Genomic DNA, 19848 nt, shown 5'->3' with positions numbered 1-19848 from the left:
TGATGTCCGTGACACCCATGTATCCCCTCTTATGAACACTGCTTTCTTCTTGTCTCCTAGGTTGCCCTTTAGAGTACATCTATAATTCTTCTTTCTATTGCTTGCTGCGTCGTCCTCAACTTATATATAAGTGGTTATAACAAAAGAAAAGAAGAGAAAAGTGCCGACCCGTAACTGTCTCTCCTTACAAGGACACCTGAACAGGCCAGCACAGAAATGGGGTATGGGGATTAAAAGATATAAGGAGGGTAAGATTAGAGAAGAAAAAAAAAAGAGGTGAGGGTCATTCGATCTGCTTCCCGCAACGGACTCAAAAGCCCCCACGCACCATGCGCAGCTGACTAAGAAAGCTCCCAAGGGCCGGAGAGGTATCGTCATCGAGAGGAGGACAACGGGTTGGATTGGCGCGTCTTAGAAAGCGCGTGAAGCACTCGCCGAAGCGTGTATTCTCTGTACGGAAAAAAATGTGGTCCGTAGCACTCACTAATACGAGTCCAGTAGACCTCAATGGGGAGGCACTAATGTTCCTTCAGTTCACAAGCGCTCAAATAGCGCAAAAGTCTTGAGGAAGGTGATGAGGGCTCAACTTGAGTTGAATCATATTTGGTAACGACGTGGTGTCGGCACCGCGTCGTTATCAATATTGGAATCAAGAATCGAAAAAAAAAAGTCATGGATTAGACACCGCTATAGACACTCCACTACAAACTCACTTCTTGGCATTTTCTTCTCTGCAACATATTGCTGCAACTGCAATGCGTTTCTTGCAAGTCCTGGTGCGTCCTCTCTATACAGCCACACATTTCCCGGTTGTGCACAATTTGCATAAAAAATGCGCCTTTGAAAGCTCAACAAGAGTTGCTTTCAGTCCTCAAAAATTTAAACTGAGTGCACGTACGCGATATATTCAGCCAAATGTGATTTTATTGCATACGGAACTGCATAGAGCAAGTTTAGTGCCACTCTTCTTTGCAGTAGCTCAAGTTAATGTCATGCAGACCACTGTGTCGGCACAAATTACGAAGAGCTAGTGAGAAATGCGTTTGAAGTGTAGTTCCGCGATGGCGTCGAAATGTAAGGTGCAGCATCTTCACGAAAGCCCGGCATTCAACGTTAAATCAATTTTTTTGTGTTTAAGCGGTAAAAAAAAAAAAACGTTTTGCGGTACTTTACGAGGAGAAGATTGCTTTTTCCATAAAGGTAGAGGGGCTTGTTTCGGCATCCGGCGGTGGTCATCGTCATCCTTCTTCCGCATTAGTGTCTATAGCTAAACGAAGCCTCTGTCTAGCTATCTTCAATGTGTGCTCTCCTGCGCGAGTCGATTCCACGTTATGCCAACAAGTTTTTAGTTTCTCAATTGCGCCTGGTTACAGTCTTCGTCAAGCCAGCTGCTGCTTTGGTGAAGATGAGTCCGCTCGTGGAAACAGCAGTTCCAGTGTTTCAACGATTTCTCGTCACTTCGAAGTTCCGTGTTTCCTTAAGATACAGTACGATACAAATGTAATCGTTCGTGCGGCTGGTTTGTTGGATAGACACAGGTTCCGAGGGATGGGGCGCTGGTTAACACTGCCACGATAACTCGTAACATCAAATATCCAACAAAGTGGATGGGGAACCGACCGGTGCTTTAGCTCGAATGGTAGAGCATCGGACACCTGATCCGAAGGCTCTAGGTTCGGTCCCCTGCGACAACTTGACTATTCATGCACTTTAATTGCTTTCAATTTGTGTCGTAATCACTATACTGTACAATTAAAAACATACAAATAATGCCCCCGTGTTATGCTCTTGACTTATTTATTCTTAAGTATCATTGCGTATGACTTAACGTGCAGTGAAAAAAAAATAGGGCAATGGCGTGAGTGGCTAGTTTTCTGTATTATACTCAACTAAAGACACCGACAGACAATTGATCCAAGGAAAAAGAAAAGGGGGGGGGCAATTATCTAGAGTTTTGTTAGCTGTATTGTGATGATTCTTCCTAAATTGAAAGAAATCAATACGGACAAACGGTGCTCAGTAGTTGAAGTGCGGTAGTTAGAGTAACAATTAAACGTATTGAATAATAGCGAGTCTTTGATTAGGGCCCGTACTCGTAGAGGGGCCTGAAAGAAATAGCGTCGACGCCACTGCGCATGCGCGAGACTCAAACAGAGTTTCGGTTTCGCATTGCGGACGCTGTTTGTCGAATTTAGCGGGGCCCCACAGCGTGCACCAAAAGATTTGCGTCAAGCAGACATGGAGCGGCGGCCCTTGGCCAGGACCAGAGAGACTTAGAATAGCGGGAGTGTACAATGCGCCGAAAGCCCTATTCGACGATTCTTCACTCCTGCTTGACCGGAAGCGTGCATATGCGAAGAGCTATGGAGCCCCGATTCGAAAACTGTCCGATGACTGTGTCTATGAGGTGCCCATAAGGCTACAGGGTGACGTGCAGGATTGATGGTTGGTGCCTGCTAACTGTACGTGATTTGTGCAGGACTACAACGAGAAGCTCTTCTTCCGCGCGCTGAAGGAGTACACCGAGGAGCTGATGCCGCTGGTGTACACGCCCGTAGTGGGCGAGGCGTGCCTCAAGTACAGTCTCATCTACCGTCGCCCCAAGGGACTCTTCCTGACGGCGCAGGACGCGGGCAAGCTGTACGAAGTGCTCGGCAACTGGCCCGAAAAGCAGGTCGATGTGAGTATCGATAGCGTGGCGACGACGACGTCACGCAGAATGTTTCTCTGTAGTATAGCGCTAGTTCCAAGCTTTTAACCGAACCTATAGCCACTGGTGTTAATAAATGCAAAGCATTCGCTGGCGTCCAAGAAAAGACTGTGTGGTTTGAGAAGCTTCTGTATGTCCTAGGTTGCTTTCCTTAAAACCAACACAACCTAGCGTTTTCTCCTCTGCCACTTTCTTCACGTTTTTCGTTAACGTTCTGCATAACTCAAAAGGCTTTGCAAGCAAGTCCAATTTTCAACTCCAACTTAACCGTAGCCTTGTGGTAGCGCAGTCTTAGTAGACGGCTCACCGAGGGCTATGTTACGTGGAATAAGTCAATTTAACATTACAAAACCTTTATACTATGACCTAACTTTGACCTTTGCATAGCCACGGCCGGGCTAGAGGAGCGGCTCGCGCGCACTCTGCGCGCGTGTCGCTCCTCTAGCCCGGCCGTGGCATAGCCTAAACAGGTCGAGAAATTCGACGCATTCGCAGGACTCTTTGCGACGACTGTACGTTTGGGACGCGATACAAACAAAACGCACAGGTATTGCTCAAAGTGCACATGAGCCATGGATCATTACACAAGAAGGAAGTGGTCATGAGTTATCCACAAAATAAGTCGTTTGAATCCAGAAGAAGGAGAGCATTTCTACCAATGATCATGTCCTGGTTTTTTGTGCAAAAACCACGATGTAGTGATGAGGCACGCAGTGTGTTGGTGGACCCAGCATCAATTTTGCTCATCTGGGGCTCACTTAACGTGCACCGAAATATAAGTACCTGGGTGTTGTCGCATTTCGTCCAAATCGAAATGCGGCCGTGGTGGGCGGGAATTGAGTCCTCGTCCTGGAGTTTAGCAGCGTGCCACATTACGCGTCAAGTTACCATGGCGAGTGCGATTTAAAATTTGTGCTTAAACATGCGTTGCGTTTGTAAAGAAAGCGACGCGGAGAACGCTTACGTTGAAGAAGAGGTGCATGCAGGCCAACTCTTGCGAGTGGGGATTACTCGGTGATGAGTGCTTCATAGGCCACCCGTCTACACAAGGTGTGACAACGTGGGACGGCCTTCAACTAATCACCGCTGGAGGACACCTCGTATCCTCTTAGGAAGGTGCACCGCCAGGCTTGAGATTTGTGCGCCGGCTTTTGTAGCGTCATTCCTTGTGCTGCCCAATTGTTCTCGGCTGGTCATTTTGGGCATGGATTTTCTGCAAGAGTGTGGAACGATAATTCATCTGCGTGATTTCTTCGTCAGTTTTGCTAACTGTGTTTCTCCAGATTCCGACATTCATAATGAACATCGTGGCGTGGCATTATGCGTAGTGGATGATTGCGTCTCGTTGCCACCTCGCAGTAGTATCTTCGTGCTTGTTGAGTGTCCACGGGTGCCGTCGATTACGGGCATCGCCGAAAGTAACCTGACGTCATTGCTTGATCGCGAAGTCGCCATTGCTCGAAGTCTCGTTCAACTCCAAAATGGTCAGACTACGCTTTTCGTTACGAAGTTAAGTAGGGAATACAGGCATTTCGCGAAACGCACAACCATGGCTTACTTGGAGGCATTGTATGATTTGGACGCCTTCCCTTTGATTACGACGATATTGACTGAGAACAGCTGCGATACTGACGTGACTAGTCGACTCAACGTCAATCGCCAGTTGGAAGAACCTAAAAGGGCAACGCTCCTCAGTCTCCTCTCACCCTTTAGTGACTGTTTTTCCACTACGTCGAAAGCCTGGCAGACCCCTCTAATGAAGCACAGAATTATCACTGAGCCCAAAGTCCAACCCGTGCGTCAACATGCTTGCCGCGTGTCGCAGAAGGAGCAGGATGCCATCCGTCATCAAGTGAAAGAAATGCTCGACGACGACGTAATTGAACCATCGACTAGTCCTTGGACGTCACCAGTTGTTCTGGTTAAAAAGAAAGATCGTTCACTATAATTCTGCGTGGACTACCGCAAACTTAACAAGATAACGGAAAAAGACGTATATTCTCTTCCTGATATCGATGACTCCTTGGATCGCCTGTGACACGCCCGTTACTTCTCTTCCATGGATCTCCGTAGCGGATATTGGCAGATTGGAAAAAGATGAACGGGGCCGAGAAAAAACAGCATTTCTTACACCTGACGGTCTCTATAAATTTAAAGTTCTCCCTTCTGGACTGTGCTCCGCTCCATCCACATTCAAACGAATAATGAACACAGTTTTATGTGACCTGAAGTGGCACTCTTGTTTAGTGTATTTAGACGACGTAGTCGTTTTTTCTACGACTTTTGAACAGCACATTGAGTGGCTTGAAGTGGTTCTTCGGCTATTCGCACTGCCGGACTCTCTCTGAAACCGGGAAATTATTATTTTGGATATAAAGAACTCAAATTCCTTGGCCACATTGTCAGCAGCAGTGGTGTTCGCCCCGGCACTGAGAAGGCTATGGCAGTTGCTTTCTTCCCGATACCGAGAACAAAGCATGATGTATGCCGCTTTCTGGGCCTTTGTGCTTATTACCGCTGCTTCGTACCGAATTTTTTGACAATCGCCGACCCTCTACACCAACTCGTCAAGGACGACGTCGCCTTCGTCTGGGGTCCCAAACAATCCGATGCTTTCAGCGACCCTCAACAACGCCTACAAACGCCGCCGATCCTTGTTCACTTCGACACTGAAGCAGACACAGAAGTCCGCACTGACGCGAGTAACCTTGGCCTCGGAGCTATTCTCGTGCAATATCAAGATGGCGTGGAACGCGTCATCGCCTTCGCTAGCCGCACGTTGTCATCTGTGGAGAAGAATTACTCAACGACTGAATAAGAATGTCTGGCGGTTGTATGGACTATAACGAAATTCAGGCACTACTTGTACGGACGCCCCCTAATTGTTAGTGAGAACCACTCTCTCTGCTGGCTAGCGAATCTGAAAGATCCTTCTGCCCGTCTCGTAAGATGGAGCCTTCGGTTACAGGAATTCGATATAACGATGGTTCACGAGTCTGGCCAGAGACACACCGACGCTGACCGTTTTTCCCGTGCACCTGTCGAGATCGCTGCTTGCTTCCGTCCGTCCATGCGTCCGTCTGTGTGACCGTCCGTGCGTCCATCCTCCCGTCCGTGCGTGCGTCTGTTCGTGCGTCCGCACGTCCATCCGAGCGTCCGTCCCTGCATTCGTCCATGCATCCGCCCCTGCTTTCGTCCATGCGTCCATCCGTCCGTGCAGCCATTCGTGCGTCCGTTCATGCATCTGTCCGTGAGTCCGTTCGTCCATCTAGTCAACACGCCAAGTACCACCATCTCGCATCTTTTCATCACATATTCCTCATATAGAAGCACCGCCATCCAGCGGACATTCCATGGACTGAACGAGAGGAGGCACACGCAAACTTTCTTACGGCTTGCGCTTCGTGTCTACTTCCCACCTTTAACGACCTCGAGTTTATTGTATATACTAGTTCACTGTATTGATGACACTGCGGCCCAACGCCTTTCTAAAACCAAGGAGGTTACGCCCAGCGAGTATAACGTAGCGAACCTCTTTTATCAGATAGTGCTCAATGTACATGCCAATGGCTGCTAATGGGGAATGAGAGACAGGAGAATGCGGCTTTTAGTTAATGCGCACGCTACGAATTTATTATTGTTGAACAACGCACAGGAGAAATCTCCCAGCGGCACCAACTTGCAGGCGAAAGCGTAAGACTGGTTACACACTACTACTACGACTACGAGGGACGAACGGGTGCCACTTAAAGGAGCTTCGCCCCTAAAACTTAACGCGTGCTCTGACGTTTTGGTCGCGTGCTGAGCCGACCCGGTGGGCTACACTCGTGTGACGTAATACCCTTTTCTTTCTTTTTTTTCGTAATCCATGTTCAACACTGTGATGTAAAACTATCTTGCTGTAGCGGAGCCATTTATGTATCCTCGCTGCTTCACAGGCTATCGTGGTGACGGACGGTGAGCGTATCCTGGGTCTCGGCGACCTGGGAGCCAACGGCATGGGCATCCCCGTCGGAAAGCTGGCGCTGTACACGGCGCTGGCCGGCATCCATCCCGAGCGGACCCTTCCCGTCATGCTAGACCTTGGCACAAATAACGAGGTACGGGCTGATTGGCCGGATGCTGCTTTCTTTTTTTCTAGTCATTGATCGTCGTGCCTGCTCCTATGTGTACGTGTACACTAATTACCATTGGGCATGATTACACATACAAATAGATATGCACATGAAAAAAGTACAAGAAGAGAAGTAGCAGGCTGACAACGGCTACTGCGAGATGCCTGCATACCTTTTATGGGAAGTGGGGAATAAGTATAGAAGCTAGAAACAGCAATCAGCGAATTGAATAGCAAATAAATAAGTGAATAAATGTGAACGCAGCATTATTACACTTACGATAATCATGGGCCTCATGTTCACAAGACGAGCCCCTATACACCTCGAAGTTGTTCGTGAGATGAAATTCCAGACTGCCCATGATTCGAAACAATCCTTAACAGCGTTGCGAACAAATCCGTTAAATGTCGTGCCTGACCTACCCCTCGATGATTCATGCTTCGCAGCTAAAGGGAATCGTGATGCAAGCAATACATGCCTTTGCTGCCGAGCTATAAATTGAAGTGCGTGCGGCCAAGTGATACCCGGTGGCGCCTAAAAAAGTCCAGAGTTAGCTACTCAATGTTGGAGGCTGGGAATCCTTGATTGACTGACTCGTATCAGGATAAGAACGTCTTTGGTATGAGGGTAGTGACTGAAAACGGCTGGGTTCCGTGTGGTCGAGGTGCCGCTTCGGCCCGTTACCGCCGGGCGGAGGCATCCGGGCAATCCCCCTTTGACAGATTCGCTAAAGAAGTGCCATTTTGAACATTCCTTGAATCGACGTAGAAAAGATTTGAACGCTATCGCTTGCAGTCGTTTGTAGCAAAAACTTAAGACGGCTGGGCGAGTTAGTACTATTAGAACAGAGAGCTGATATAGTTGGTACGTATTCATTCAAAAATATACAGGGCGTGCAAACACGGACCCGATAAGGAAGTGATGACGCCATAAACACCGACTAACAACCAACACCAAGCGTGAATGGTATACACAGTAATGTGACGATGAGAGCGGCAAATCCAGGTCTTGCAGAGTGATTCCGCTAGTTTCCAACCACGACAGTGTACGGCGTCGCTGTACTTATACACGTATACGGTAAATCAGCGCTGCGAAAGTATCATAATGTTGCAGCTATTAGTTTGAGTCGGACACCGTTGGCACGTGTGTCGCAGATTCTGCTGGCCGACCCGTACTACATCGGTCTGCGTCAGAAGAGAATCCGCGGCGCCCAGTACGACGACTTCGTGGACGAGTTCATGCAGGCGGCCGTCAAGAGGTGCGTATACACCTGTGCATCCGCTTGTCGTACGAAACGTATATACTTTCTAAACTCCGGTTTCTTTAAGCCACGTGCTGTCTTTTATAACGCGTCACCATGCTCTCCTAGTTTGTGTTGGTCCTAGGTAAGAATTCGAAAACAAAAATGAAACAAAATCTTTATTTGCGGGAAAGACTTCGTTGCTGCTAAAACAGGGCAATGCCGCGTGGTCGGACCCCTCTGGCTTTCGTCATTTTTTCAGCTCTCCTGACTAACCTCCGCTGGTCCTCAAGGGCCGGGCTGGACAGCATTGCGTACCACCTCTCTCTGCTGTCCTATTCGGGCCGTTCCACGCGCTTCCCGCACAGCCGCAACGCACGTGCCGGGACTCCTACCGCACGCAAGTGGGGGACAAATAAGCCAATTGGCGACGCTCTTTCACCCTCCGCAGCGTCGCCGATTGGCTTATTTGTCCCCCGCTTGCGTGCGGTAGGAGTGCCGGCCTGCGCGTTGCGGCTGTGCGGAAAGCGCGTGAAAGTGCCCTTCCTGTTCTTCTGCGCGTGCCGTACATTTCCACGCGATGTGGTAGAGCGTGTGTGCTTCTACACCACGGGCGTATGTCTCTGTATGCTGTGAGGTAGCACGTATGCAATCTGTGGATCTTTATGTATGTGTTAGTTTGAGTCAGTGTAACGTCGCAGAATCCATGGCTGAAAGGTTCTTGTGTGGTGCTGTGTAATGTCTCCGTAAATCTCTTTAATATTGCAGGATCGTTTTGTAACTGGGATCGATGGGTGACGGGTCCTCCAAGATGTTGCCATGCGTCGGCAGCTCGGTAAAAAAGAAAATATCGCAAAACCTAAGTTGTACAAGATATGTTGATGACGCACCTGGATTCTTGCCAGATAACCTAGTAGCGGATTCATTACATGAAACTGTATGCAATGAGGTGAAAGCAAAGGAACAAAATATGTAGCATGTGCATCAATAATGTCTGACCCGAGCAAATATATAAAAAGGAATATTTAAAAGAAATACTATGAAATTGCACAACTATACTCCGTTTCATACATCAGGTGCAACGCTGTGAAGGCTAGGCAAGTAGTCCGTAAAAAAAACACGAGGTGTTGCTCCGCGCGGTTTCGTAGCCGAGTGGCCTGACGCGTCGCTCCGGAGAGTTCGCCGTAGTTTTGAAGTGCATGGGTTCGAATCCACGTGGTGCCATTTTTTTTATAATTTTTGCGAGTTCAATTCGAAATCTTGTTTTTTTTTCAGTAACTTCAACTTACTTGCACGCGGAAGTGAACTGCACGTATCTATTCATTTGTAGCATACCGTGTTCCCTTGTGAGGGCCGGAACCTGCTGAGCTGGCACCGAGGTTTGACCAGCATGGCGATTTTGTCGCGATTATACCGCATTGTCGGTTTACCTCGTTGATGTGAGCGAGTACTGCGTGTAAGATGACGTTAATTCATTGATTAGGTAGCACAGCAGCTCCAATGAGGCTGGGTTAACGACAGGTGCTCACCTTCAACTTTTGTTTTCGTCATTGCCCCGATGATCCACTTTTCTGTGCCGCTCTTTAAACACTCAGCAGGTTATTGATTATAGCGGGCCGCTGGCAGAGAAACCTGTTCAGTTTTAGCAAAACAGTGCGGAATCGACCTTCCACTGCACTGTGCGGTATCCCGACGCACTTCGTGCGAGTAACGAATGATATGTTATTCAGGGAAAAGGGAAGAAAGCAAATTTGTGTAGCTCGGAATAGTGATTTTGGCACACAAACGTATAAAACATTTCCTAGACTTGGTATTCGCCCGTTTACTGTCTTAATATATGCGACATTTTTGTGAATTGTTATGCGCGATTTATTTCTTCAGTATAATTCCAACCCATCCTCCTTCCCGCAAGTAAGAGTTCCTTTTTTATCGTTCAAAAGAGAGTTTCAGCTAGGCTGTTATTCGGCAGAAACTCTAAATTTTAATTTATGCGTCAATCGTTTTTTTATATAAAAACCTGGATATGGCCTGTTTTTCTCGGTGGAGAAAATCTTTATGGTATAGGGTAATTCAGTGACCAAAAATTGTACTGGTTCAAAAAGTTGGAGATTTGTTCCATGCATACATACATCCAGGGGCAATACTCATTGCGTGCGATGGACCAATATTCCAAACGGATGACGACTTTTGTGGTTTAAAAAACGCAAACTTTATTTACAGAAGAGCAACTCTGGCCGATGTCGTGGTGGGTTCCGACATCTTCTTTTTTTTTTCCTTTTTTAAACCAAGTTTTTACAGAGGTCATGTGACCATTCCGAACGTTTGCACTTCACAACAAAACATAAATAAGGTAATTATTAGGGAGCAGTACAGTGCAGTGTTCTTCCTAGCCTGGGTCACTCGGCGACGTTAAACCCAACACACAAAATCACACGATGAGGAAGCACTCTTTGTTTTGTCATAATAACACAGCCTTCTTGGGGAATGAGCTCAGCATGAAGCAGCGCGAGCAGGTTCGCTAGAAAGGTGTCCACAATCCAGCTCAACCAGTCGACCCTCGTGAACAAAGCCACCATTGACAGGCCGCACATTCCTCGAACTCGTCATCACTGAACTGAGCACCCGACTCATCGGAGGAGGAGTTGCACGAATCACAAATATATGTGGTGCATGCATAAAAAATGCAAGTGCAAAGACAGAATAATTATCAAACACACACGCATATATATATATATATATATATATATATATATATATATATATATATATATATATATATATATATATATATATATATATATATATATATATATATATATATATATATATATATATATATATATATATATATATATATATCTGTGTAAGTAGACTGGTTGATGACGATTGACAAAGGAGAACATGCATCTTTTTAGTTCAGTGATCCTAACTTGACCACTGAACTAGGTAAGAAATATTATTGGTACAAAGGTTGTTAGAACCTTAGATATTAATTATAACGGCGGTGAGCTGGCTAAAACATTATGCTGAATGATTTAAAAAGTGTGAGTTATTTTAATTAAACAGGATGAAAAAAAGAACGCTGACGTATTGTGCTATGTTTGAATTCAAAGATAAAACATATCGTCATGAATTCGCTCCGTAAAGAGGGAATGTTTAGAGCTGATTATACTTTGTTTGTACATACCGCAGTGCTGTAAGAGAGCATTTACAGAGATGGCATTATACAGTACTGAACGTAAAAGGAGTAACAAAGGGGGAGACACTTCTTTAAATTCGCAAATCAAATTCGCAGAAGTTGCACGTAGTGGAAAGCTTGGGTGACATTGCCACAGCGGTAGCAGCGTTGTGAAAATGGTGGGTATGCACGTGTTTATTCTTTGCGAAACTGAATCACCGGCACTGCTCCTTTCTAACAGTGGGATAGTAAGATATTACAGGGCAGGCTAGAAACAATTATTGCAAGCTGACATTTGCAAAAAAAAAAAAACAAGGAAAAATACTAACGGCCGGTACAGCAAGCCTTATCTGTGTAGATAGCATGGCTGAGTGCCTATACATGACACCGTCGTCGTTGCGCTACACTGTATCACACTCGGACCATTGTTTTCTTTCTTTTCTGTTTTCTTATGCGTATTTAGAGGCGATGTCGGCTATTCTTATTTTTCTTTTTTCTGCGATTCGCTTCGTGAGGTGCTTTACATGGCAACGCACATTAATGGGGCGCGTGCTGCGCGGCTGCTAATGTGCGCTGCTAAAAGGAGCGGAACGGCGCTTTGAAGTGCCTTCCCGCGGAAAATGGACGTTATAGCGTCCGCTTTCTGCGCACACTGTGCAAAGAAAAGCGGCTCCTCAGTCGACTGACTGTCATGCGAGGAACGTACTGCAGCGCATTATCAGGCATAATTAACTATACTGTAAAGTAATGAACAAAGAACGCAGTGGTGTGTTTGAAAAATTGCACGAATGGCAGTAATGTAATTACTTCACCTCCAAAAGGATAATCTGCAGGTGATTGGGTTAGAAATGATCTTTCAGCGAACCCTGTGTGAGTTACAGATATTGGTGGCAGCTCCGTATAGTTTGCGATTGATTGATATGTGTGTTTTAACGCCCCAAAATCACCGCATACCCTATAGTTTGCAAGGAACCCAACGCCGGCTGATGTAGAAGAAATGCGTCTGCAAACACAAATAGAAGTGTCTCGCGCGAATTTCCATGCGTTGTTCTCCTATAGCGGATGATCCTCTCAATCGTTTCATTTCATGTATTTCACCCTCAGGGACGTAGAATTATGAAAGGGAGTGGTAAGAAACAGTATTAGATAAAAGCAGGCATTAAAGTAATTATAATAATTCTTATTTTCCCATCAGTACAAAATATAATGATGGAGGGGGTCGAAAAAAAGCGATAATCTGCTTGCCGGAGTTCCCCCACCCGTGAAGGTAGCGCAGCAATGGGGCACAGTTCATACGCAAAATGCTGTTCTATACTGTTTTACAATAACAGTGATATGTATTTAAACTAGCGTGACAAAAGAAAAAAACAATGAAAGGTAATAAACACATGCAGAGCATTACAACTTGCTCTTAGGAAAAAAAAACATACCTATGTACAAATAACTCTATATAAACACCCGCGCGCGAGCATGCAGTCACATAAAAATAACCATACGTAATCGCGCAAATGTTGTCAATAACAAACAAACAAAAAGAGAACGCACTGTCAACTGCTGTATAGAAGAGCGTGTGAAGAACAGTCGTTTCTGATTTTTTTGTGCTAGAAGTTTGCGTATTCCTAGGTTATTGCTTTCCAGAAAACCAACACGCACGTCGATAAGTGAACAACATGCGCGTCAATGAAAAAAACAGCAACAAACACTACGGCCTATGGGTGGTCTGCCGTCTTCATGTGAGATTATTGAGGTCGCTGTTTGTATGACGTTGTCACGCATAAATCTTGTCTGGATGTGAGCGAAAGACCGTCTTTGTTGCCTGTAGCAACAAAGTCGCGCGTTGCTAGGTGCATGTATGATTGGTGAATTCGCGACAAAGAGTAGCGAAGAAATGGGGAGGGAGCAGTGCGCAATTTGAAAGAAATAGTGGAAGAAAGGGCGAAAGAAAGAAAGGAAGTAATAAAAGAAAGAATGAATAAAAAAACGTAGCTGATTCCTCTGTATATTGTCTGTATAACACGAACGTGAAATGTCTGTTCACAGAGGAAGCTGAGCATTCATTGTGCATTCTTTCGCAACAAGGGTTAAAGAAAGGGTGATACAGCATCAAATTGTAATGTCACGTGAAGATAGGTGAGCTGCTCGAAGCTAGCAGAAAGCGCGCATGAAAGGAGCGTACATAAGACGAACGCGGACAGTCATCACTATTCTTAATTCATCATTTGTGAGCAGCGCTGTATTTTTGTAAACGGGGCCGCGGCAATGAGAAAGCGACCTTCTTGCTCCCCCCAATCACGAGATAAGCGCGCATGCACGAGAGACCACGCTCACGCGCACCCAACTGGTGCAGTTCTCGCCATCTCGCTACTGATCATGAAAACGCGCTGAAGATGTGGAGCTCCGAGGATTGCCGAACGGTATATGGCGTACATGAATAGCTTGCCACTAGCAAGCTGGACAACGTACTATCCGTGGCCTCGTTGTCTTGCGCCGTGTGCTGCGGAGCGAGAGGTCGTAGGTGCGACGCCTGGCAAGGAAACTTTTTTTTCTCGTTTCTTCTTTGTGGTCTGTTAGTACATGCTTATAACGCCATATCCGTGGCGGAAACATGTAAGCAGAGCCGTGGTGGACCCCTGCATCAAACAGTTTTGTGTTGAAAAAACGACAAAAGACAAGAACAAAGAAAAAAATAGTAGGTCCGGCTGTACTAAAAGGCTCACTTTCCTCAATTTTCTGGTAGGAAAAAGGCTTTAAATTTTGATTATACAAGTGGCCGACTGATCGTGACCCGTTGGCACGCATTTCTAGCATTAGTTGGGTGAAAAAAAGCCCTTAAGTAAATCAATGAGCGTGCAAAACTGGTGACGTCCATGCCCCCTTAAAGCAGACTATAACACATTGCGTTTGGTTCGCGATCGCGCCTGAAACGTGCTTAAGAGTACTAGGGCAGCCAATGGAAACCGGCTTGCTTGTCGCTTTCTACATTGGGAATATACAATATGCTGTAACTGTTTGCAATCAAGTTGTCTTGTTTTTTAATCCTTATTGGTGTGTAGACTAAAGCATTCATTTTAGTTTGAAATATTGATAATAATAATTGCTTGGGTTTGACGTTCCAGAAACACCATATGATTATGACAGACACCGCAGTGGGGGGCTCCGTAAAATTCTGACCACCTGGGGTTCTTTAAGGTGTTTGTAAATCAAAGTACATTGGCCTCAAGGATTTCTGCTTCCATCGAAAAGGCGGCAGCCTCGATTCGATCCCGTGACCTGCGGCTCAGCTGTTGAGCGGCATAACTGCTAGACCACTGTGGTGCGGTTAGTTCCACTTTGGTTCGTGATCGGTTATGCCTTTTCCAGGTTCGGAAAGAACTGCCTAATCCAGTTCGAGGACTTCGGCAACAGAAACGCCTTCAAGCTGCTCGCCAAGTACAAGAACAGCTACTGCACATTCAACGACGACATTCAGGGTGAGGGGAATATAGACGTGGCGTACAATGCCATGTTCAGGATTCTTAAGGGCTAATTAATTGATTATGAAATGATGACGATGAATGAGCGAAACAAGCTCTGCACGTTTCCAGGGTGTTTTATACGTTGATTGAAGACTCATTTCTTTCATTAATTCGCCACAAATCTTCACTCGCTTACAATTTAAGTGCCATTGCCCTAACAACAAATGATTAAAAACACTGCTAAATATATGTGAGAGACAACAACATCAGTTTGAAACCTACGATTACAATGATGATACCAGTTCACTGAGAAGCCAAAACGTTCACTTTCACTAAATACAAATTACTATGTAGAAGTACATTTGCTGCTTCTTACGAAATAAAAGTTATGTAGTAAGCGAGAGTCAGATGCATTATGCTAAACAAACAGCAACACTTATTTTGCAATTTTGTAATATCTCACATTAGCGACCACGATGACATTTAGTATGAAAAAGATGTCAAAGTGCGATAGCTTCATAGAAGTACAGGCAGAACAGTGCGACGCTTTACAGCTACAAATATGCTCTCGGGTAATCGACAGGAGTGTTCCAGTGAATTGTCAAAGTCGACAATCATGCCGCTCTCCTTAAATAGACACGAAAAATCAAAACGGTCTTTTGCATATTAGTACAGTACAATGTCGCACTGTCGAAAACACAACTCTTACCACGGCAGGACTCTTAGTAAGTGAAAAAACTCATGAAAAGAAAATACGGGCGGAGACAACACCTCGAGATTCCTGCACCAAACAAAATGAAATTATAGATTTTGAAGCCGTCTCTTGGGTTCTATGCAGCTTGCAATCAATACAAATGAAGTAAATTGTCATCTGTGACTGCCATAAACCTAGCATAAAAAGATTCTTAAAATATCACTTAGCCAACGTCGCGAAAATACGAAAAAGATCGTTCTAAAACTTCGAACGTGATGCGCGGAGATTTTGGCGTGAAATTTAAAAATGAAACTTCAACCTTGATTTTCTCTGCTAATAATAAACCTATAGTAAAACATTTGTGTGTTAGTGTTCTCAGAGTGCAGGTCGCCAATTTTAACCGAGTCATTCTTCCTCTTTAGCGTCCCTTCGAACCGTGGGGTAACCAACCCCTAATTCAGTGACCAGTCACGTGCACCTCTTCTGCGCTTATTCCTGTTAACCGTTTCTACGTTCGATCACCATCCGCCAACCATGTAAACCCCTTCAAGTGTCGAAAATTACAACGGTCATGATTAACTCTTTAGGTTTTTTTACGCATCGCAGGTACCGCATCGGTGGCTGTGGCCGGTCTCCTAGCAAGCATGCGCATCACCAAGACACCGCTGTCTTCCAACAAGATCCTCTTCATGGGAGCCGGAGAGGTAAGAACGGCCGCTCCTTTCGCTCGGCGCACGTGCCACTTTCGCGCACAACCAACGTGCTGCTGTGCGTGCTTTTTCATTGTGTCATACAGGGTCGTTTCTAGAATAGAGTTTCCTATGAATACACTAGAAAAAACTCTGGCGCTAGTGTCTATGGGAGCTGCAACACAAGTCGCTTCAGCGAGAATGAGAATGACGGGTAGCACACTAATTTGTATAATCTTCTCGCTCTCGGTTCCGTTTGCTTTCGCTTGGCTTGGAGCTGCTTTGTCACGAAACGATAACCAGCAAACGTTCAGCAATTGCACTTTTAGTCCCACCAATATCGATCTTCACACGAAGTTCACCTTGGTCCGTTCTTTTATTCGAAACAATACCAGTAAACAGCAATAAACAAAGCTACAAGTGCATTTGAAGCCCGCAAGCACGAAAAGTATGCTGATGTATGCCCTACCGTCATTCCCATGATGCCTGAATAATCACAGTGCCCGATTTCCCTCTATAGCGTGCAGCTTTAGGAGTCAGTCGCATTTTCTCCTCAAAAGCGGATGCATACAAGGCTGCACCAATGGGGCTGTACTCCAAACTGACGTCGTGAGCCGGACGGCCGTTGACGTCTCCAGCAGAGAACGTTGCCGAGACCAAGAGCGGGACTATTTGTTTAGGCGCTGAGGTGATCGGCTGCCGCGATTCGGTCGTCTGGCCGGGGCCTCCGCTGATTTCCAGAGCTGTATTCGACTATAGTTAATTATAGAAGACTCTATGCGTTACTGTAACGGTGTGCCATTATTACACAGTTATATTACGTTTCTTATTAGCGATTTACAAGCGGTGTTCATAGCACACGCTCTAATTGGAGCCAGTGCAAAAGTGCGAGGCAAACGGGGGTTCGTCGGAGTCGGAAGTGTAACCTTCCTGCACGCTGAAACTACTTGTCGTCGCCTGTGACTGCAGCTGCTTTAGGCGATGTTTTGAAGATATGGGGACTGGAGAATCAAAAACAACTTCCACGTTGTTTTTGATTCTCCAGTCCCCATATCTTCAAAGATCTACGCTGAAGCACATAAGAAATAAAAATTGTTGGAACCGATTTGCGGCTATCACGAGCGGACAATTCTGAACGTTTTAGTTTCCATCCATGCTCCTTCTTAGTTATTTTTTCGCCTCGTACCCTTTCTCTTCAGAACTGCTACTAGACAATATACACAGGCACATTTTAATAACTTGTTGTCTCTTTCTTGAGTTCGCTTCTTTCTAACTCATTTCTCTCTATTTAATCAGTCAGGATGACCAAATACGCTAAAAGACACCATGGAGTGTGTAAAAACGACTAAAAGACACCAGTGTGTCCAAATTTCCATTATATAATTTGGTGAACGTAAATTTGGACACACTAGTATCTTTTAGTCGTTTTTACACACTGCTGTCTTTTAGCGTCTTTGGTTTGCTTCATCTGAAGACACAAATACGATCACGTCCTTGTGCATACGTCGTGTCGTCCCTTGTGTCCTAATGTGGCCCACCCACAGGCCTCCCTGGGCATCGCCGAACTACTCGTCATGGCGATGGTAAAAGAGGGCGCCACTGAGGCTGATGCCAGAAATAGCATCTGGATGCTCGACTCCAGAGGACTCATTGTCAAGGTGAGAAATCGTTTTTTGTTGGCTAATCAGTTTTTATTTTCTCTCTTAATTTCACGCATGTGTGTGCTTCCTAATCCCTCTATATCCATTGACGACATGCCGCTAACTTTACTAACAATGCTCAAAGCGATAGGGCCAAAAAAAAAGAAAAAGTCTCTTTTCAAATGTATTTACTCCTAAAAAGTGTTCATGCTTTTTTACGATAAGCTCTTGCTGGTCGGAACTGTAATTTTCTATTTAGGAGAGAAGTGAATGCTTGACATTTAGAAAATGTTTTCATATGTGCACATGAGCACTTTAGTTTCGCCTTGAGAACCGAACCGAACTTCTTCTAAGCAAGTCTCGATCGATCCATATTGGGCCGGATGAATAATAAACAACTTTTGGGCATGTGATTCCCTGGCTTTTGATGTCCGATCATTCGGGACGGCATTCGGCAGCGAAGTATACAGTGTGGTGGGTTTGTAGACGCAGCGCATAGCACAGACTCTCTGATGTTGTGATAATAATTATACGCGTAGGGGCACTCAGGCGCAATTTTGCCGTCGCCGTGAGGTCCTGCGTTAAGTTGGAGCTGGGAGGACATCGGTGCGCGCTTCGTACGTTCTACGTGCGAATGAAAGCGCGTGAGGGCAGCATCTTAACGCTGCTCGAGCGAATTTTACGCGTCATTTTATCTCTCGAATCGCCCATGGTGTTGAAGCAATAGACGGCAGGAAGATGCCCTCACCGATCATTTCGTGTTGAAGCGATAGACGGCAGGAAGATGCTCTCACAGATCAGTTCGTGTTGAAGGGATAGACGGAGGGAAGGGGACTTCGCTCACAGCAGCGGCCGCATTCCTTCATGTCAGCGTTTTGTTGAGGTACACCAGGTTGTATGCTAAAGCAGGTACTTGCTAACGTTACTCCGCATTACGCTGTAATTTGTTGTTATCGCACGCACTGCTTCGGCCATGCAGCAAAAACGTGACTTCTCACAGGAATAATTTTTTGTTTCTTTTTCTCTTTTTTTGTTGTACAGAACCGTCCACCAATCAGGGTAAGATGAAGAACCCGGAGGTTCAGTCAATATATGTGCATACCTGTTGTTTATTACAAGAGCATGATTGGATTGGACAGCTTTCGCGTGATTTAATTGCGGCAAACACGGTTGCGAGTGATTGCACTTTACGAAGCACTAGCATGAAGTCAGTGAAACAGAGGACAATTAGTGGGCAGCATATAACGTCCGAAAACTGCAAATCGGTGCACTCAATGCTGCGCGTCTAGTTCGAAATGCTAGTGTGTAAAATTTTTGGGCCCGCAACAGTGATACTTATCTCAAGGAGTTTTTTCGTTCAAGCCGGCGTGTAAACGAACCGCTGGTTGGTTGTAGTCGAGTGATTAAGAAAGGGGAAAAGAAGACAACCACCCTGCCTTCTTTCCCTTTCTTAACCATTTCGCCACCTTGCGGGTTTTCGCAGAACTCATTTGCAATAGTCGAGTAATTGTTTCGCTATTCGCATTGACAGTGATGACTGACACCGATAAATCTTTATTGCAAATAAAAAGTGTATCTTTTAAAAGAGCTTCCGGTATGTGAGACATCCCGTAGATGACACACGTGCAGACTCCCGGTGGGGCGCTTGGCTACGGACGCTCTTGTCTGGAGCTGATACCTCACGTAAAGCTGTGTTCACACGACAGACCAAATCGAGGTTTGAGGCGGTGGAATTCGTACTAAGTTACCATACGTCAGCCGTTCCCGGGTTCCCGCTTCAGTGCACGTGGACCAATTCCTGAAACAACGGAAGCCCAAACTACTGTTGGGATCCTCGGAGACCAATGGCGAAATGCTCGTTTGCAGCGTGAATTCTCCCCTGTCGTGTGAATGCTGACTGTGGAGGGATCTGAATTACGCCAATTGTCACATGACTGATCCGTCTGTGATCACGTTCGTCGTGTGAATACAACCGTAGCTGCAAGCGTCCGTTCGTGTTTGAATTATAGTGCAAGGCCCATCATGCGGTATGCCCATGCTAGCTACCATTACGGCGTCGGTTTTTGCATATGTCGGTAGAAAACGGCAGCTGAGTGAGTGAGTGACAACTTTTATTCATCGAAAAAG

General features: G+C 45.7%; 1 protein-coding gene across 3 annotated transcripts in view; it reads left to right on the top strand.

Annotated features, from left to right (window-relative positions):
- Positions 1–19848, top strand: part of LOC142817928 (NADP-dependent malic enzyme-like) — a 141152-nt gene that overhangs the window by 109763 nt on the left and 11541 nt on the right. For all 3 annotated transcript variants that reach the window (XM_075895904.1, XM_075895905.1, XM_075895906.1), the window contains 6 exons: positions 2480–2680; positions 6649–6810; positions 7980–8083; positions 14604–14713; positions 15999–16096; positions 17626–17739. In XM_075895904.1, coding sequence (XP_075752019.1) covers positions 2480–2680; positions 6649–6810; positions 7980–8083; positions 14604–14713; positions 15999–16096; positions 17626–17739 — 789 coding nt within the window. The remainder of the gene's footprint in view (positions 1–2479; positions 2681–6648; positions 6811–7979; positions 8084–14603; positions 14714–15998; positions 16097–17625; positions 17740–19848) is intronic.

This window comes from Rhipicephalus microplus, chromosome 5 (genome assembly GCF_043290135.1).
Source record: "Rhipicephalus microplus isolate Deutch F79 chromosome 5, USDA_Rmic, whole genome shotgun sequence".
In the NCBI taxonomy this organism is placed as follows: domain Eukaryota; kingdom Metazoa; phylum Arthropoda; class Arachnida; order Ixodida; family Ixodidae; genus Rhipicephalus; species Rhipicephalus microplus.
This window is presented reverse-complemented; position numbering and strand designations above follow the sequence as displayed.